A 21,405-nucleotide genomic window follows, 5' to 3' on the forward strand; every position below is an offset into this window, starting at 1 on the left:
CTCTCCCTCCCTACTCCTCTGCTTACTTCTGCCTGCTACCTTGCCCTCCTATTACCTAATCTACCCCCCCAAAATCCCTCGTTTATCCTCTCCCTCCATCCTATCCCCTTCCTCTTGTTTCTTCCTGAATTTGGAAGATTTTTATATATGCATACATACATACATACATACATACATACATATATATATATACATATATATATAAAATGTGTGTATGTGTATGTATATATATGTGTATGTATATATATAAATGTTTCCTCTTTATCCCATTCCTGTTAATTTACACACCCTTCTATATACCTCCCCCCTTATTCTATTCCCTATCTCTCCCTTATCTTCTCCCCACTCCCACTTTTATATCCTTCTAGATATATATGTATTGTTCCCTCTTTAACCTATCCCCAATGATAGTAGGGTTCGAGAACTACCAGCCCTACACCCCTATCTATTTCTTCTGTTTCATTTCTTCCTCTCACACCTCATTTGTATAATCACTTTTTTTGCCATTTCCCACACCATTTTGCTTTTTAGAATCACATCACACTCAGCTCTATCCCATTCTTCCTTTCGAACTACCAAATTACTAATGACAATCTTAGATATATGGTTTATATTTCCACATGTGAAAAATAAACACTTTGTTCTTATTGAGTCCCTTGTAATTAGTCTTTGATGCTTACCTTATATTTCTTTTGGATCTTATTTGTCAAATTTTCTATTAAGTTCTGGTCTTTTGGCAACAAAATCCTGAAAGTCTTTCAATTGATTGAATGTCCTTTGTTGTTGTTGTTGTTCAGGATTATACTTAACTTTGCTGGGTATGGTATTTTTGACTGCAAACCCAGTTCTTTTGCTCTTTGATATATAGTGTTTCAAGACTTGTGGTCTTTTATTATAGCCATTGCTAGGTCTTTTGTAATTCTAATTGTGGCTCCACTGTATTTAAATTTTTGTTGTTGTTGTTGTCGCTTATAATATTTTCTCCTTAACCTGGGGATTTCAGGATTTGGCTATGATATTCCTGTAGATTTTCCTCCTAGGATCTCTTTCAGGTGGTGATCAGTAAATTTTTTCTATTTCTACTTTCCCCTCTTGTTCTAATACTTCAGGACAATATTCTTTAATTATTTCTTGTATTATTATGTCAAGATTCTTTTTTTTTGATCATAGCTTTCAAGTAGTCTGATTATTCTTATGTTTTCTCTTCTTGATCTGTTCTCCAGATCAGTTGTTTTTCTTATAAGCTGTTTCTCATTCTGTTCTATTTTTTGATGCTTTATTTGTTGTCTCTTATAACTTCACTGGCTTCCCCTTGCCCAATTCTAATTTTCAAGGAATCATTTTCTTCTTAAGATTCTGGATCTCCTCATAAAAATGGGAAAAGAACCCACATGTACAAAAATATTTGTAGCAGCTTTTTCTGTGGTGGCAAAGAATTGGAAATTGAGGGGATGCCCATTAATTGGGGAATGGCTGAACAATCTGTGGTGTATGAATGTAATGGAATACTATTATGCTATAAGAAATGATGAGGAAACAGACTTCAGAAAAACCTGAAAAGACTTGTATAGACTGATGCTGAGTGAAGTGAGCAGAACTAGGAGAATGTTGTACACAGTAACAGTCATGTTGTGTGATGACTGACTCTGAGAAACTTAGCTCTTCTCAGCAATGCAAGATCTAAGACATTTCCAAAAGTATCATGATGGAAAATGCTATCCACATCCAAAGAAAGAACTATGGAGTTTGAATGCAGATCAAAGTACACTGTTTGCTCTTTTTTTTTTCTTCTGTTTTGTTTCTTCTTTATTATGATTCCTCCTATTGGTTCTAATTCTTCTTTACAACATGACTAATGTGAAAACGTGTTTAATAGGAATGTAAAAAAAAAAAGATTCTGGATTCCCTTTTCCAGTTGGCTAACTTTCTTTTCATAATCTTCTTGTTTTTCTTGGATTGTTCTTACTTTAAAAAAAAATTTTTTTCCCCTCAATCTCTCTTATTTGATTTTTGAAATATTTTTTGAGTTCTTCTACGAATTCTTTTTGGGCAGGTAACCATTTGACATTCTTTGAGGTAAGAAAGGCTTTTTTGGCTTCAGTATCCTCCTCTGAAGACTTATTCTGGTCTTCTTTATTCCCATAGTAACTGTCTATGGTTGTGTTCTTTCTCTTTCGCCTGCTCATTAAAAAAAATTTTTTTAGCATCTTGTTATTATAATCACCTCTGATCTTGGGGTGTGGGGGATGGTAACGCTAGCCTCAAGTCCTTCTTACTGTTATTTTTTGATCTTTGTCCTGAGCCTAACCTCTGCAGTGCTTTTGCCCTCCAAGCCATGGCTAGGGCCCTCTGGCACACTATGCTAGAAATGCTTTTGCTCCCTGAGAACTTGCCAGTGGCTATAACCTTCAGTTCTCACCTCTGGCCTGGAACCAGGACCAAGAACTCAGCTATCCTGTAAGTGCCCACAGCCAGCGGCATCCCTGTCACACTGCTTTTGCACTCACTGGGCGTGTGTGCTGGTTTCTTATTGCCTAAGACCACGTATTGGCAATCCAGCTGGGCCTGGCATCCCTTGTCAGCAGAGGCTCCCTCAGTCTTCCCCCAACTCCCCACACTGTCTGGGAGGTGAAAATTCCTGTGGCTACCTGCCAACCCAGCTGCCCCCAGGGCTTGCTGCTTGAGCAGAGCTAACCTGGAGGTGTTTATACTTCATTTGAACCAAATTCCAACTTTTCTTCAGACCTTCTTCAGTTGTGCCTGAAGGACAACTCTTCTGCCCCAAGCCTTTTTAATTTTTGTCACTTTACCTTCACCCTGAAGTGCTATTTTGTCTTGTTTGTGGAGGAAATCTGGAGAGTTTGGGATTTTCTGACCTACTCTGCCATCTTCCCAGAATCCTCTCCTCCCTCCATCCTGTTTTTCCTCACTGTTTTATCTTTCTCCCTCTCTCTTTTTACCCTATCCTTCCTCTGACATCTAATTTACTTCTGACCACTGCCTCTCTAATCTGAACCCCCTCTAAGATTCCCTTTCTTATCCTCTCCCCTGGCCCTCCTATTCCTTAATCTACTTGCCCCAAGACTTCATCCCTTATCATCTCCCTTACCTTCCTATTTCTTGATCTGCACACCCTTCTAAAAGTCTTTCCCTTATCTTATCTCTTTGCCCTTTTATTTCTTAATCTGCATGTCCTTCTACGAAGTTCCTCCTTCCGTTATTCTATCCCTTCACTCTCCTACTTCTTTGTAGGTTAAGACTTTTATACCTTTCTAGATGTATACAATATTCCCTCTTTAACCCAGTTCTGATGAAAATAAGGTTCTAGCACTACCAGCTTTCCATTCCTTCCTGCCCTCCACTGTAATAGTTCTTCCTTTCATGCCTCATTTGTATGAGATAATTGCTCCCTTTTACCTCTTTCTACAAATTTTATTTTTTAGGATTATCCCATCATACTCAACTGTAAGTCTTTTACCTATGTATGCACTTTCAAACTAATGATAACATTCTTAAGAGTTACAATGTTTTCCCATATAAGAAGTAAAAAGTTTGACCTTATTAAATCCCTTATAATTGGTCTTTCATGTTTGCCTTCTTATGTTTTTTCTGATTCTTTGTAGGTTAAATATTCTATTTAATTCTGGTCTTTTCCTCACAAATACCTGAAAGTCCTTTAATTCATTAAATATCCATTTTTTTCCATTCAGAATTATACTCAGCTTTGCTGGGTAAGTTATTCTTGGTTGCAAACACAGCTCCTTTGCTCTTTGGAATATCTTGTTCCATGCCTTTAGGTCTTTTAGTGTTGAAGCTGCTAAATCTTATGTTATCCTAACTGTAGCTCAACAGTATTTAAATTGTTTCTTTCTAGTTATGTCTATATTTTTCTCCTTGACCTGGGAACCTTGAAACTTAGCTATAATATTCCTGTGAGTTTTCATTTTGGGATCTCTTTCAGGCAGTGATCAGTGAATTTTTTCAATTTCTATTTTCCCTCTTATTATAAAACTTCAGGGCAACTTTCCATAATAATTTCTTGAACTGTAGTGTTTAGTTTCTTTTTGTGATCATAACTTTCAGGTAGTCCAACAATTTTTATATTGTCTTTCCTCAATCTGTGTTCCAGGTCAGTTGTTTTTCAGAAATATTTCACATTCTCTTCTATTTTTTTTTCATTCTTTTGATTTTGTTTTATTATTTCTTGATGTCTATGAAGTCATTAGCTTACCCTTGCCCAACTCTAATTTATACTCAGCAAAGCTGAGTATAATTCTGAATGGAAAAAAATGGATATTTAATGAATTAAAGGACTTTCAGGTATTTGTGAGGAAAAGACCAGAATTAAATAGAATATTTAACCTACAAAGAATCAGAAAAAACATAAGAAGGCAAACATGAAAGACCAATTATAAGGGATTTAATAAGGTCAAACTTTTTACTTCTTATATGGGAAAACATTGTAACTCTTAAGAATGTTATCATTAGTTTGAAAGGGTTAAGTGACTTGCCCAGAGTCACACAGCTAGTGAGTGTTATGTGTCTGAGGCCAGATTTGAACTCAGGTAATCCTGACCCCAGGGCCGGTGCTTTATCCACTGTGCCACCTAGCTGCCTCCAATTCTAATTTTTAAGGAGTTATTTTCTTCTGTAAATTTTTGGATCTCTTTTTCTAGTTGGTTGACTTTCTTTTCATAATTTTCTTGATTTCTTTGCATTACTCTTCCCAATTTTTCCTTAAAACTCTTTTATTTGATTTTTAAAGTCCTTTTAAAGCTCTTCTAAGAACTCTTTCAGGCTTGTGACCATTTTGCATTTTTCTTTGAAGCAGAAGTTGCTGTTTTGACTTCACTATCTTCTGAGTTTGAACTCAATTCTTCTCTGTCACTATAGTGCCTGTCTATGGTCAGATTCTTTCTCTTTTGCTTATTCGTTTTTTTAAAGTGGCTTATTTTTGACTGTTAACTTTTTTATTAATTTATTTATTCATATTTTAATTTAACTTTTTGTGTTAGAATCAGGCACTAATCCTGAGATATTGGGGATAATATCTCAAGCTTCAGGTTTTTGGTGCTGTTGTTTTCTGAGCTCTCTCTGGGTGCCTGACCTCAGATAACTCCTCTCTGCCCCTGAGCCTGACCAGGGCCCCCAGATATGTTATCTCCACAAACACTCTTACTCCGTGTGGTCCCTCCTATAAGCTTCAGCTTACTGCTCTGCCCTGGAACCAAAACCAGCACCTCCACTCTGCTGCAAGTGACCACAACCAGGAGGGCGCCCAGGCTTCTGCAATCACATTCACCAGCCTGTACTCACTCCTTGTCCACAGCCACAGCCTGGGAGCACATCTAGTCAGTAATGGGTCCCACATTGGCCCCACATTCAGTGGCAGCAGAGAGTCCTGCAATCTTTCCCTGATAAGGCCTCTGACCCCACCTCCCCTCCTGCCCCCATAGTGTCCGTGTATGTGTGTGTGCGTGTGTGTGTGTGTGTGTATGCACATGTGCGTGTGTGTATACACATACACAAACATGTATTTTTAAAAACTGGATAGTATTCATTAATGGTATTCATTAAAACAGAATCCTGTCTCTAATGAGAAGTATATCATGTCATTTCACTCGCAGTTCAAATGCAATTCAATTAATTGGTTGTTCATTAGAAGACCACATTAGCAAATTTAAGTGATGTGTTTGTTTTGTGACAAATGAAGTTCTTTTAGCTTTTTCAGCTTATGGACAGTATACAGTGGGACAAAAATAAAAATATTATTCTTGGCTTAGTCAAAACAGAATATAAGATTTAAGCATTCTTCATTTGAAATCTACAGATTTTCATTAATCTTTATTGGCTCTTCCAGGGTATTCCAGACAGAAATTCCTACAGAAGTTAAGGAAGAGCCAAAAAATACAGGTGACTATGTTGTTATTTGTTTAATTCACTAAACCTAAATTGTCAACCTTTCCTGAATTAGTTTTCTTTCTATCTGCTTAAGTAGTTGTGAATGACTAAGAAATTATCTAAAGTTAATAAAGCTCTATAAGTACTTGGCCTCTGCCAGAGTACTTTTCTTTTTTTAATGAATATTCTTAGGCAGTTTTTCTTATTGCTTTATTAATTCATCCCTTAACATATTGTATTTTCTGGGTTATTTTTAGGACTAGCTGTAGGAGAAAAAATTCCATTTAAACAGTAAGTAGAAAAACATTTCACTGCTTTTAAGAGTTTCTGGTGCATGTTATACAAATAAAAGTATATTATTTCCTAGTTTCTATCAAACTGAAATTTGATTTGGCTTCTTTTTAAAATAGTTCAACTTTGAGATCAGTAAAAATTTAAGGCTTTAAAATTCTAGTAAAATTCCCTCCAAGAGATAACCACAAGTTATCTTTTAAAAATTTCTATACCTTCTCAGTATACTCAGCATTCATTTTTTTAATATTTTATTAATGTATTTTGATTTTTATATTAAATTCATTTCCCAGTAATCACTCCCTACTCTTACCAAATAATATCCTTCCATATGACAGAAAATGAAATACTTAAGCAAAACTAACTCATGCAGAGTATGAAACATTTTCTACTTGTGGTCCCTCAAGATTAATTTGAAAAACAAAATATTTCTTTTACAGTATTCAGCAAATAGACCTATGTAGTATCTATATGCTTTGACTTATATGAAGTTTGAATATAGAACAATAAAAAGTTTAAAATATTTTACTCTGAATACATGTAGGAAAATGCTGCACAGGACTCACTTGATTGGAATAGTATGAATCCTAAATTTTCTCTGGTAGATATTCCACTTTAAAATTTAAGAAATGTTGCCTGATCGCTGTCAAGAGTGTGTTCTGGCTTCTCCACCTGTTTTCCCTTACCCTTAACTGCATCTCAGCCTGCTTCACAGTCACACTGAGCTCTGGGCCCCCATATTGCTTTAGTGCTGCTGTTTCCCTCCATCTACCACCCCAATGTTCTACCAAAACCTCATTTGCTATGATGAGATAGATCTTTTCCACATCTACAAAATGCTAGGGATCTCAGTCACTCTGAGTCTGCAGGTAGAAGAGAAGATGGCCAGTGGGACAGAGTGTGTAATATTGATGATTCACTTTTGGATAGAAATGCCTTTGCTGAAAGTCCTGAGAATGAAGAAACAGAAGACACTATAATCATTGGAGTTGACATGGTAATGAACCACCGTCTACAAGAAACTAGGTTGACCAAAAAACTCCTGCAGAGTATACAAAAATTATATGAAATCAATCAAAGGGAAATTTAAAGAACAGAAACCAGAAAGAATAAAAGCATTTTTGATAGGAGCTTCAGAACAAATTAAACATATCCTTATTCGTATCAAAACCTATTCGTATTTTATGGGAAAAAACATGAATCCAGGTGGTATGGTAGGTTTATTAGACTTCTATGAGAATGGGGTAATTCAATTTTGATTTTCTTTATGGATGGTGTAGAATGGAGAAATATTAACATTTAGCCAACTGCTTTTGATCACCTCTTTGGATAACTGGCACCTGCTTTTTGTCACCTATGCAACACCAAGAATTGGACAGACTTTGAACTGATGTCATCTTGATCCTTGTTAATTTTTTTAACCTTAATTTTTTTGAAGTGGTGGATTATTTTTTTTTAAAGTTATGTAGATTGTCTAAAATAAAGTGCATTTAAACATGTTTGATAGAACTTCTGTTGGTCTGATATTCTTAAAGCCCAAATTATAGTTAATTTGATGCAAGCAGTACACTTTAAGGATCATTGCTGAGATGATCCTGGATCTGGGTTACTCTTCTGCATGATTATCTGCAGATGGACCTTTATAAAGCTGACTCATGTGAGACTATTAATCTAAATTCCACCTGCTAGTTAAATCCGAGTTCAGTATCAGAAGACACACCCATAGACATGCCAATAATATGAAGTGGAACTTTCTACATTTCATTTCAATATCTATAAGCTAAAGGAGAGTTAAGTCTGGAAGAGATTACCCAAAATGAATAAAAGGAAACCATGTATATCTTTTTTTTAAAAAAAAAAAATTCTACAGTGGTTTGAAATAAATAGGCAGCATCAACTTAGGCCCCTTTCATTTCCTCTCCATAGTCAGTAAATGTAGTAGAAATTAAATGGTTCACCGTAGCAAAAAATTTTCAGATACTGTATCCTGTAACTGCCAATAATAGATGAGTCTTCCAAGCAAAACAGAATATGTGTATGTGTAAATAAATATGTATGTATACACATGCATATATGCACATATGTGTCTGTTACATCCATACTGTATGTACTCCAGGAAAGTTCTTTTACTGGCTACTTTATGCTTTTAATGTTTAATGCAAGTTATGATTCTGTACAAATATTTTTATAAAGCATAATACAGTTGCTTTTATTTAATTTTCAGAGCTAAAAGAACAGAAGATAATCAATGTGAGATCACTGGTGAGTACAAAAAAGTAGAGTTCCTTACCACATAACTGTTTATCTGGATATATTAGACGTGAGGCATTATGTTGAGAAACTTCTTGCTCCCTATATTCAGTATCACATGTAAGTAAGGATATTAATGATGGCCAGCTATTAATTCAGTATGCACAGTTAAGCTGTCAAAGAAAATCTTTAAGTTGTGTATTTAACCTATAGTTTTTTTTAATACATGCATAGATTGAAAAATAATACCAGTTAATTACATAAGAAGGTAAGATTCCTAACAAAGAAGCCAAAATGATATCAAATCTGTAGTGTCAAATTATACAGTTATCCCTTCCACATTGTGATTTCCCCATTGCGGTTTCAATATATTGCAGGTTAGCATAAGAAATTAAATAGGAATTTTGGGGGAGTTTTGTGGAAGCCACAGACAACACACGGAGGCTAGCAATTGACACAAAAAAAGTTTAGAAACTCAGAAATGCATAAAATATATGTATAGTATTGTATAATATCAACAGATTTCTTCTCTGGTACAGAGGGCCAAAAAATTTTATGCTGATTTTTCAGTTTGCAGGGGCACCTTAACCCCTACAGTGTGGAAGGGACAAGTGTATTCATTTTTGCATTTTACTTTGAATTCTAGAAGTTAAGTTAGATTCTTTAGAAAGAAGGAAGAAATTTCAGAAACTAGTACACTTATGGAATATATATAACATCCTCTCTGAGATTTAAAGTTGAAGACTAATAGGAATATTCTATTTAACTTCAGTTTTCTCTAATGACCTATAGAGAGAATGTCTAAAATAATTTAGTCCCCAAACCACAAATTCTTTCTGCTAAATTAAAATCAATACCTTGGATTACCCTTTGAAACATTGTCAGGATCAACTGTAATGTGTAGATAGAATAGGAAATAGCATATTGCAGTGGAAAGATCACTAGATTGGGAGCCAGAAGACCTGTGTTCTAGTCCCATTTTTGCCACTAACTAGCTCCATGAATTTGAGTAAATCACATCACCTCTCTAGGTCTCAGTTTCATCATCTATAAAATAAGACTCTTCAATTAACTGCTTATCACTGATATTGCTTTTGGGTCTAATGGTCTTTGAATATGCTGTCTTGTTTGTTTTGTTGTAGTAGACTTTCAAGAGGAAATGTGTTATTATATCTACAATATCATTTGTTTTAAGTGCTTTTTGAGAAAATGTTATGAATGAAACAGTGGAAGGGGTGCTAGATTTGGAGCCAGAAGAGTTGGGCTCAAATCCCATCTTTGCTACTTAGTACCTGTGTGACCTTAGGCTTAATTTCTCTGGGCTCCTTATGAATCTCTATCTATAATGCCATATCTACTAAGGTATAAGTAATAATGAAACATATAGATGAGTCATCACTGCTTTCTGTCTCTCTGTGTCTTTCTCAGTATTTTGTTTTTGGTAAACACATTTTTTTAAATTAGCAAACATTTCTTTCCTCTACCTCCCACCTTACTGAAAATAAGAAAAACAAATCCCTTGTAACAAATATGCATAGTCGTTATTGATTAGAGAAATGCAAATCAAAACAACTCTGAGGTACCACATCACTCCTATCAGATTGGCCAACATGACAAAACAGGAAAATGATAAATGTTGGAGAAGACGTGGGAAAATTGGAACACTAATACATTGTTGGTGGAGTTGTGAAATGATCCAACCATTTTGGAGAACAATTTGGAACTATGCCCAAAGGGCTACAAAAATGTGCATACCCTTTGATCCAGCAATAGCACTTCTAAGGGCTATATCCCAAAGAGATCAAACAAATGGGAAAAGGACCCACATGTACAAAAATATTCATAGCAGCTCTTTTTGTGGTGGCAGAGAATTGGAAATTGAGAGGATGCCCATCAATTGGGGAATGGCTGAGCAAGTTGTCGTATATGAATGTAATGGAATACTATTGTTCTATGAGAAATGATGAACAGGCTGACTTCAGAAAAACCTGGAAAGACTTAGACGGTCTGATGCTGAGTGAAGTGAGCAGAACCAAGAGGACTTTGTACACAATAACAGCCATGTTATGCGATGACTAACATTGTTAAACTGAACCCTTCTCAGCATTACAAGGATCTAAGACATCTCCAGAGGCCTTGGGATGGAAAATGCTGTCCACATCCAAAGAAAGAACTATGGAAGTCGAATCGCTATCACTTATTTTTACCTTTTGTTGAGTTTTGTTTCATCTTTCTGATGGTTCTTCCTATTGGTTTTAATTTTTACTTACAACTTCACTAATGTGAAAATATGTTTAATAGGAATGTAAATATAAAGCCTATATCAGATTGTGCGCCGTCTTGGGGAGGGTGGGGGGAGGAAGGGGGAGAAAAATTTTCAACTCAAAAGTGTGTGGAAGTGATTGTTGATAAATCAAAATAAATTATTTTTAAAAATGGAAAAAAACCCCAAATATGCATAGTCAAGCAAAACAAATTCCCACATGAGCCATGTCTGAAATTGCATGTCTCATTATAAATCTTAGGGCCATTACCTCTTTTCTGAGAGTCAGAGAGTATGCATTATCATCTATCCTCTGGAATTGTGGTTGGTCACTGTATTGACCACCTTTCCAAGTTGTTAGTCTTTATGATATTGTTGTTATAAATTATTCTCTTGGTTCTACTCACTTCATTGTGCATATGTCCTCCCATATTTCTATGAAGTCTTTAATTTTAATCATATAAATCATTTAATCATTTCTTATAGTGCAATAATATTCCATTACATTCATATACTGTATTTTGTTTAGCTATCCTCAGTTGATGGGTAACCCTGAATTTCCAGCTCTTTACTATTACAAAAAAGAGCTGCTATAAATATTTTTGTTCCTATGAGTCTTTTTTCTCTTTATTCAATCTCTTTGGGCCTAGTCCAGCCTAGTATTTGTTATCAATGGGTTTAGCCCTTTTTTGGGGAAAGTTCCAAATTGCTTTCAAGAATGACTAATCCAGTGCAATCCAATAAACATTTATTTATTTATCTGGTATTTTGTTTTTTCCCCAGTTACATGTAAAAACAATTTTAACATTAATTTTTAAAACTTTGAATTCCAAATTCTCTCCCTTCTTCCTTCTCCACCCCACCCCCCCATTGAGAAGGTAAGCAGTTTGATATAGATTATGTATGTATAGGCATGCAAAATACTTCCATAATAGTTATGTTGTGAAAGATGAACTATATTTCCCTCCATCCTGTCTCCCCACCCCAGTTTATTCTGTTCTCTCTCTCCTTTCACCTTGTTCCTCCTCAAAAGTGTTTTGCTTCTGACTACTGCCTCCCCCAATCTACCCTCCTTTCTAGCTTCCCCCCACTCTCTTATCCCCTTCCCCTCTATTTTCCTGTGGGGTAAGCTAGATTTCTATGCCCAATTTAGTGTATACATTATTCCCTGTTTAAGCCAATTCTGATGAAAGTTTCACTCATTCCCTCTCGCCTCCCCTTTCTTCCCTTCTACTGTAAAAGCTTTTTCTTCCCTCTTATTTGAAATAATTTAACCCATTCTACCTCTCCCTTTCTCTTTCTCCCAGTACGTTCCTCTCACCCTTTAATTTTTTTAGATATCATGCCTTCATATTCAACTCACACCTGTACCCTCTGTCTATATATATTCCTTTTAGCTACTCTAATAATGAAAAAGGTCTTTTGAGTTAAAAATATCATCTTTCCATGTAGGAATGTAAACAGGTTAGCTTCAATAAGTCCCTTATGATTTCTCTTTCCTGTTTACCTTTTTATGCTTCTCTTCAGTCTTATATTTAAAAGTCAAATTTTCTATTTAGCCCTGGTCCTTTCTCAAGAATGCATTAAATTCCTCTATCTCATTCAATATTATTTTTTCCCCTCATGGATAAACTCAGTTTTGCTGGATAGGTGATTCTTGGTTGTAATCCTAGCTCCTTTGCCCTCCAGAATCCTTTAATGTAGAAGCTGCTAAATCTTTTGCTATCCTTATTGTGGTCCTACCATACTTGAATTGTTTCTTTCTGGCTGCTTGCAATATTTTCTCCTTGACCTGGGAACTCTGGAATTTGGCTATAATATTCCTGGGAGTTTTCCTTTTGCGATCTCTTTCAGGAGGTGATTGATAGATTATTTTCTATTTTACCCTCTGGTTCAAGAATATCAACACAGTTTTCCTTAGTAATTTCTTGAAAGATGATGTCTAGGTTCTTTTTTTGATTGTAGCCTTCAGGTAGTCCAATAATTTAAAAATTCTCTCTCCTGGATCTGTTTTCCAGATCAGTTCTTTTTCCAGTGAGATATTTTACATTGTCTTCTATTTTTTCATTCTTTTGGTTTTATTTTATAATTTCTTGATTTCTCATAAAGTCATTAGCTTCCATTTGCTCCATTCTAATTTTTAAGGAATTATTTTCTTCAGTGAGCTTTTGGACTTCCTTTTCTGTTTGGCCAATTCTACTTTTTAAGGCATTCTTTATCTCCTTTAGCAAGCTGTTGACTTGTTTTTCTTGATTTTCTTGCATCACTCTCATTTCTTTTCCTAATTTCTCCTCTACTTCTCTTACTTGATTTTCAGAATCCTTTTTGAGCTCTTCCATGGCCTGAGACCAATTCATATTTTTCTTGGAGGCTTTGGATGTAGCAGCTTTGACTTTGTTGTCTTCTTCTGGTTGTATGTTTTGATCTTCCTTGTCACCAAAGTAAGATTCTATAGTCAGAGTTTTTTCTGTTGTTTGCTGATTTTCCTAGCCTATTACTTGACTTTTAAACTCTTTGTTAAGGTAGGGCTCTGCTTCCAATGTGGACGGTGCACTGTCCCAAGCTTCAGAGGGTTTTGTGCAGTTCTTTTCTTTCTTTTTTTTTTCTCCAGTTATTTATTTTGTTTTCAACATTCACTTCCATAAGATTTTGAGTTTTAAATTTTCTCTCCCTCTCCCTTCCCCCCTCCCCAAGATGGTGTGCAATCTGATATAGGCTGTACTTATACATTCATATTAAGCATATCTTCACATTAATCATGATGTGTAGAAGAGTTAGAATTAATGGGAGGAACCACAAGAAAGAAGCAACAACAAAAGAAAAGGAGAGCAATTAGTGTGCTTCCATCTGCATTCAGACTTACTTCATGGTTCTTTTCTGGATGTAGATAGCATTTTCCATCATGAGTCTTTTGGAGTTGTCTTATATCCTTGCATTGCTGAGAAGAGCTCAGTCTATCAAAGTCAGTCATCATACAATGTGGCTGTTACTGTGTACAGTGTTCTCCTGGTTCTGCTCATTTTACTCAGTATCAGTTCAAATAAGTCTTTTCAGGTTTTTCTGAAGTCTACCTGTTCAGCATTTCTTATAGTTGTGTAGCTGTTTGCAGAGATACTTCTAGGGACCCGTAAGTTTTCAGTTCTTCCAATCTGGTATGATCTAAGTAGAGGTGTTTATTCATCTCCTAGCCTGCTCTGTGGTCTGTGAGTGACCACAAGCACTCTTTTCTGCCCTGGAACTGTGAGGAGGGTTCTCTCTCAACTGCTGCCACAAGCTGTGCTGTGATAGCGCTCCTCCTCACCCCAGGACTATGACCCAGATCCAAATATGGGCAAATCAACAGGGTCCTGCCTCAGTGCTAGCAAAGAGACCCCTGTAATCTTCTGACCAGTTGTTCAATCCCTTTACCATCTGAGCTGAGAGCTCCAAAAGCAGCAGCTGCTGGTGCCACTGCTGATTCAGTCACTCCCAAGGTCTCCTGGTTTGCTGGCGCTGGAGAAGTGCTGGAGTGAGGGCTGGTCTACGCTCCTGTCTCACCCAGGTCCAACAGACCTTTTCTACTAACTTTCTAAGTTGTCTTTGGTATTTATGGTCTGAGAAGTCTGGAAACTGCCACTGCTGCCAGTGAATCAATCCCCTGAGGCCTTCTCTAAGTTTGCTGGGGCTCTGTCTGTTCTGGTGCAGCCTATGCTGGACTGCACTCCTCTCTTAGCCTGGTGCAACAGACCTTTCCTGTTGACCTTCCAGGTTGTCTTGGGCTGAAAATTTGTTTTACTCTGTCTTTTTGTGGGTTCTGCTGCTCTAGAATTTGTTTAGAGTCATTTTTTAAAGGTATTTGGAGAGGTTTGGGGGAGAGTTCAGGTGAGTTCCTGCCTTTACTCTGCCATCTTGGCTCTGCCCCCCCAATAAACATTTATTAAGCACCTGCCATGTGCCAGGCACTGTGCTAAGCATTAGAGATTTTATTAATTTTTTTTTTAAAGACAGTCCTTGCCCTCAAGGAGCTTACAATCTAAATGGTGGGGGAGAGGAGACAGTATGCAAAAGGAGGCAGGAAAGTTGGGAATGGAGGTGGAAGAAGAGACACTGGGGGGGGGTACCTGACTTAGAGGCATTTTATTTTATGGAGTTGAAACCAGGCAGAGCAACAGATGCAAAATGGAGTGAGCTGAGAGTCCAGTCTTTGTCTCCTGTAAAGAAGGCATTATTAGAAGGAGTTTGGTACTCACCCTCCAGCCATCCAGTCAGAGGGAGGAAGAGTCTGAGAGAGTGGTGTCAGTCAAGCCTTGAGTTAGCAGCCTGATGGTGAGTTTAGAAGTGATGAACTTAACCTGGCAGAGCGTCTTGTTCCTTGGAGTTGAAATCCAGCAGAGTAGTAGATGCAAAGTGGCTAGACCAATTATTATCTCCATCAGCAGTTCATTAATGTGCCTCTTTTCAGGAATTCCCTACAACATTTGTCATTTTCCATTTTTTGTCAGTTTTGCCAATTTGATGGGTATCAGGTGAAACCTCAGAGCAACTTTAATTTGCATTTCTCTAACAGTGATTTGGAGCATTTTTTTTCATATGGATGTTGGTAGCTTAGATTTATTCTTTTGAGAACTGTTTGCTCTTATTTATCCTTTGATCATTTATCTACTGGGGAATCAGTTCCTTCTATATCTTGGACATGAGACCTTTTTTTTATGTCAGGAATCTTTTACTTTTGATATCCCAAATCTCTCACATAATAGAATGTAAAAACATTTAATACACGTCAAATTTAATACACATTAAATACATTTAATGCACATTAAAGTGCTAAGTATTCTGAATGTCATAAAAAGACAAAAATGTGTTCTCTACAGTACTCAAATATTTATGCATAAGGTAGAAAAAATAGAAGAAAACCAAACCAATGAAAATATGTCAGAGACAACTTGTTGATGTGATAAACCTAAAAATATAAGCACCTATTAGGCCTTCAGTGGACATGAGACCTTTATTAGAGAAGCTTGCTTCAAAGATTCTTCCTACTGTTTCTCTTCTAATTTTATCTGAATTAATTTTGTTTGCATGTAAGCTTTTAAATTTTATGTAATGAAAATTATCCGTTTTTTGTCTATCTTGTTTGGTCATGAACACTTCTATCTATACATTTTGTTTTCTTCTTTTATTCTATAATTTGTGATGTGACCTTTTACAGCTAACTTGTATATCTATTTAGAATTTATGTGTGTTTGGTGTTAGATTTTAGTCTGAATGTAATTTCTATCTATTTTCCTGTTTTCCCAGCAGTTTTTGTCAGATGGTGAGTCTTTACCTCAATTGCTGGGGTCTTTGGGTTTACTGAATCACAAGGCTATTGGAGGTTTATCTACTTTTGTATATTGTATATTTAACCTGTTCCACTATATCAGCCTCTCTAGTTCTTAACCAGTACTAAATAGTTTTGATGATAACTGTTCTGTAGTACAGTTTGAGATCTGATATAGCCAGGCCCCCTTTTCTTCCTTTTAAAAATTGTTATTTCTCTTGATATTTTTGATCTTTTATTATTCTAGAATCTAGATTAATTTTCATACATATATAAATTTGATAGATATATGCTGAATAAGAAAATTAATCTAGATGGCATTGTCATTTTTATTGTATTGGTTCAGCCTGCCCACAGCAATTACTATTTCTCCAATTATTTAGGTCTGTATTTTGTAGTTAATGTAGTTCCTATGTGTCTTGATAGGTAAACTTTCAAGTACTTTATATATCATAATTATTTTAAATGGAATTTCTCTTTCTATCTCTTCCTGTTGAGTTTTGTTGGTAATATATAGAAATGCCAAATATGGATTTATTTTTGTAACCTGCAACTTTACTAAGTTATTTTTTCAGCTAATGTTTAGTCCACTTTCTAGGGTTTTCTAATTAAGCCATCATATTATCTGCAAAAAGTGATGATTTTGTTTCCTTTTTGCCTATTCCTTCCATTTCTTTTTCTTGTCATTCCTATAGCTAGCACTTCTAGTTCTTTATCAAATAATAATGGTGGTAATGGACATCCTTGTTTTACCGCAGTATTGTTTATCCCTATCACATATAATGCTGGCTCTTGGTTTTAGGTATATACTGTTTGTTAAAGTAATGAAAGATCCATTTATTCTTATCCTTTTTTCTATTTTTTAATAGAAATAGGTATTGAATTTGTCAAAAGCTTTTTCTGCATTTATTGATCATGGTCATCATGATTTTTGTTGTTCTTTTTAATATTATCTATTATGTAATAGTTTTTCTTTTTTCAATTCATTATTTTTTAAATATTCATTTTTAAGTTCTGAATCCTCTACCATTCTCCCCCACCCCACCTCTTGAGAAAGCAAGAAATGTGATATCAATAACACATGTGAAATCATGAAAAAACACATTTCTATATTAGCCATTAAAAAAAAAAAGCTTTCTTGCTTTAAAGTTTAAAAAATTATGCTTTAATCTGTACTCAGACTCCATTAGTTCTCTTTCTGGAGGGGGAGAGCATTTTTCATCATAAGTCAGAACTGTCTGAGATCACTATATTGATCAGAATAACTAAGTTATTCACAATTGATTATTATATAATAGTGCTCTTACTATATATGACATTCCCCTGGTTCTACTCACTTCACTTCACACCAGTTCATGTAAGTCTTTCCAGGTTTTTCTGAAATCTGCCTGCTTATCATTTCTTGTAGCACAATCGTATTCCATTACATTCACATACCACGATTTATTCCACCATTTCCCAATTGATGGGTATCCCCTCAATTTCCAATTCTTTGTCACCACAAAAAGAGCAAATGTAAATATTTTTATACATGTGGGTCCTTCTTTATGATCTCTTTGGGTTATAGACCTAGTAGTGGTACTGCTGGATTAAAGGGTATGTACAGTTTCATAGCCCTTTGGGCATAGTTTCAAATTGTTCTCCAGAATGGTTGGATCAGTTCACACCAACAATGCATTAGTGTCCCAATTTTCCCACATCTTCTCTAACATTTATCATTTTCTTTTTCTGTTATATTAGCCAATCTGATAAGGTATGAGGTGGTACCTCAGAGTTGTTTTAATTTGTATTTCTCTAAACAATAGTGATTTAGAACATTTTTTCATGACTATAAATAGCTTTGATTTCTTCTGAAAACTGCCTGTTCGCATCCTTTGACCATTTATCAGTTGAGGAATGACTTGTATTCTCATAAATTTGACTCAGTTCTCTATATATTTGAGAAATGAAGCCTTAATCAGAGAAACTTGTAAAATTTCCCCCCACTTTCTTGATTTCCTCCTAATCTTGTCTGCATTGGTTTTGCTTATGCAAAATCCTTTTAATTTACTATAATAAAATTATCTATTTTACTTCCCGTAATCTTCTCTATCTCTCATTTGATCATAAATTCTTCCCTTGTCCATAGTTCTGACATGTAAAATTTTCCATGCTCCCCTAATTTTCTTATTATAGTTTTTCTAATATTGAACTAATCCTTCATTCCTGGCATAAATCCACCTTGGTCATAACCTTTTTGATATTGTGCTGGAGCCTCTTTGCTAATATTTTATTTAAAATTTTTTTGTCAATATTCAGTAGGAATTTTGGGCTATAGTTTTCCTTCTTTGTTTTGACTTTCCTGGTTTAAATGGTAAAATAATTTTTTATCTTAGATGGAAGTTGATAGGATCCCTTTCATTCCTGGTTTTACAAGGAGTATATAATATTGGAATTAATTGTTCTTTGTTTGATAGAATTCATTTGTAAGTCCTTCTGGTACCCACTTTTCTTTTTTCCTTTAGTAGTTCATTTATGCCTTGTTCATTTTCTTTTTCTGAGATTGGGTTACTAAAGTTCTCTATTTTTTGTTCTGTTGATCTGGGTATTTTACTTTTTTGTAAATATTCAGCATTTTCTTTTAAGGTATTGATTTTATTTGGTACAAAATCAGACAAAATCATTTCTAATAATTATTTTATTTTTTATTATGAACTTAAACATAAACATAAACAGCAGAACATAAGAAGAGGATTATATATGAAACTATGAATCCTCATTTTAACTGTTTGCTGTATACATGTAGATATGTGTATGCACATGTTTATATATGTATATCTTCATGTTACTTTCAAAACTGTCCTGCTTGTCTGAACTTCCTTCTGTTCCCTTCTTTGCATTTAGAAAAATGTTTCAATTGCCCTCTTTTTTTTTTGATAGCACTATTGCTAACTACCCGTCTCCCCCTCCAAGTTAAAAACCATGAAAAAGAGAAAAAAAACACTCTGAAACAAGTAAGTATAACCAAGTAAAACAAATCAACACAGTGACTATGTCCAAAATATTTATCTCTTTCTGCACCTTGAGTCCCTCATCTCTCAGGGGCTGGGTAATGGGCTTCATCCTAAGTCCTCTGAAAGCAGGGTTGGTTTATTGCATTGATCAGAATTCTTAAGTCTTGTAAAAAAGAAAGAAGGAAAGAAAGAATTCTTAAGTCTTTCAAAGTTCTTTGTCTTTACAATGTTGTCATTATATAAATTGTTCTTCTGGTTCTGCTTGCTTCATTATCAGTTCATTATGCTCAGAATTATCTGAAATTGTCTCTTTCACCATTCTGATGCAATAATATCCTATTACATTCATATTGTGAAATTTGTTCAACTATTCTCTCACTGAGGAGCACTCCATTAGATTCTAGTTCTTTGTTTTTCTTTTTTTCCTTTCGGCTAAGTGGCACAGTAGATAGATTGCTGGGATTGGAGTCATGAAAACTTGAGTTCAAATCCTACCTCAGACACTTGCTAGCTGTGTGACTCTTGGCAAGTCACTTAACCTCTGCTTGCCTTAGTTCTTTCATCTTTAAAATGGAGATAATAATACCACCTACCTCCCAGGGTTGTTATGAGGACCACATGAGATAATAATTGTAAAAGCACTTAGCACAGGATCTGGTACATAGTAAGCATTTTATAAATGTTAGCTGTTATTATTATTTTATTTGCCACTATTTCCACTCCCCCTTTTTTATTATCCTACCTTTTCACCCCATCCCTATTATCCCTGATTTTTTTCCCCGGTCGTGTGGCATATATTTATATGCCAAATTGTTCATATGTGTGTGTGTTTAACCCTCCTTTTGTCCAATTTGGATAAAAGTGAAGTTCATCTGATACATGGTTGCCTTCGTGCTTTCCTCCATTTTTGTATATTCTTCTTCTCATATCCCAATTATGAAAAATAGCAAATTCCTCCTTATTCCTCCATTCTGCACTAGCATTTTCCTTTTTTCTCTCTCTTTTCAGAACAGAATAGAACAGAACCCTCAGAACAGAACCAATCCACTTCAGGTATTCTCTGTTCTTATCCAGCTCCCTCAATACATTTCAAAAATATTAGAGTTCTAAAGAGACACTTGTTTCCTTTTCTTCTGCTAGAATGTTAGCACTACATCATCATATAGCCTCTTTGAATTGCTTGAACTCATGTGCCCTTCTAGAATTATATAATTCTATGATTTTTCTTGACTCTTATGTGTGTATTTTGGGGGTTTTTTTATTTTGTTTTATTTTGTTTTTTTTTGTTAGGCAACTGGGGTTAAGTGACTTGCCCACAGTCACACAGCTAATAAGTGTCAAGTGTTTGGTCTGAGGCCGGATTTGAACTCAGGTCCTCCTGACTTCAGGGCTGGTGCTCTATCCACTGTGCCACCTAGCTGCCCCTCATGTGTGTATTTCAATACAAGCCCTGTTCTCATCAAAAATGCTTAGAAGTCATCTGTTCCATTAAAAACTTACTTTTTTGCTCTGTAAAATTACACTTAGCTTTTTATTTTTTGTTATAAGTGTATGTTTTTTAACTTTTAGAATATCATATTCTAACATATCCTCTCATTTATAGTAGAAGCTCAGGTCTTATGTGATCTTGATTGTGATTCCTTGATACTTGAGCTGCTTCTTCGTAAATGCGTGTAGTACTTTATCTTTGAAATGGGAGTGATGGATTTTGGCGATAGCAATCCTGGGATTTTTCCTTTTGGGGTTCCTGTTAGATGAACAATGGATTCTTTCTTTACCCTCTGGTTCTAATAGATCTGGTTAATTTTCATTAATAATTTCTTAAAATATTGTAAAAAGAGTTTTTTTTCTTTTTTAAGTCATGGTTTGTAAGTGAATCCAATGATTCTTAAATTATTTCTCAACCTATTTTAAATCTTTTTATACCACATATATTACATTTTCTTCTATTTTTCAATCTTTTTTATTTTGTCCTAATATTTTTTTACTCTCATAGAATCGTTGATTTCTGTGCTAGTTTTCAGGGGTTCCATTTCTTATAAAAGTTTTACTACTTCCCTTGCTATGCTATTCATTCTTCTTCCATTTCTTTCCTCAAGAGCTTTTATTTCATTTTGCTTTCTGATTGCACTTTGGTCTGCTCCACCTCTTCACCATCTGTCTTGCCTATCTAAGGATAACTCATCTCTGAGACATCCTCGTTGGTTGTTGAGTCTCCGTTCTGGACCACATCTTGAGGAGCTCCAGCCACTGCTCCCTTTCTTCATGCGGTCTCTTCAGTCCGTTCCATTTCTATACCAGCTGTCCTGTCCCTGCATGGATAGCATCCCTCCCCTTCCAACTCCTTGTTTTGTTTTTTCTCTTGCAATTAAAATGTAAGCTTCTTGGGAATAGGTAGACTTGTTTTC

General features: G+C 35.4%; 1 protein-coding gene across 1 annotated transcript in view; it reads left to right on the forward strand.

The window, feature by feature from the left end:
* KNL1 (kinetochore scaffold 1) overlaps positions 1-21,405 on the forward strand; it is a 108,363-nt gene that overhangs the window by 22,915 nt on the left and 64,043 nt on the right. The window contains 3 exon segments of the mRNA XM_021009346.2: positions 5,861-5,913; positions 6,159-6,192; positions 8,417-8,454. Of these exon segments, the coding sequence (XP_020865005.1) occupies positions 5,861-5,913; positions 6,159-6,192; positions 8,417-8,454 (125 nt within the window).

This window comes from Phascolarctos cinereus, unplaced genomic scaffold (genome assembly GCF_003287225.1).
Source record: "Phascolarctos cinereus isolate Bilbo 61053 unplaced genomic scaffold, phaCin_HiC Scaffold_3;HRSCAF=262, whole genome shotgun sequence".
Taxonomy (NCBI): Eukaryota; Metazoa; Chordata; class Mammalia; order Diprotodontia; family Phascolarctidae; genus Phascolarctos; species Phascolarctos cinereus.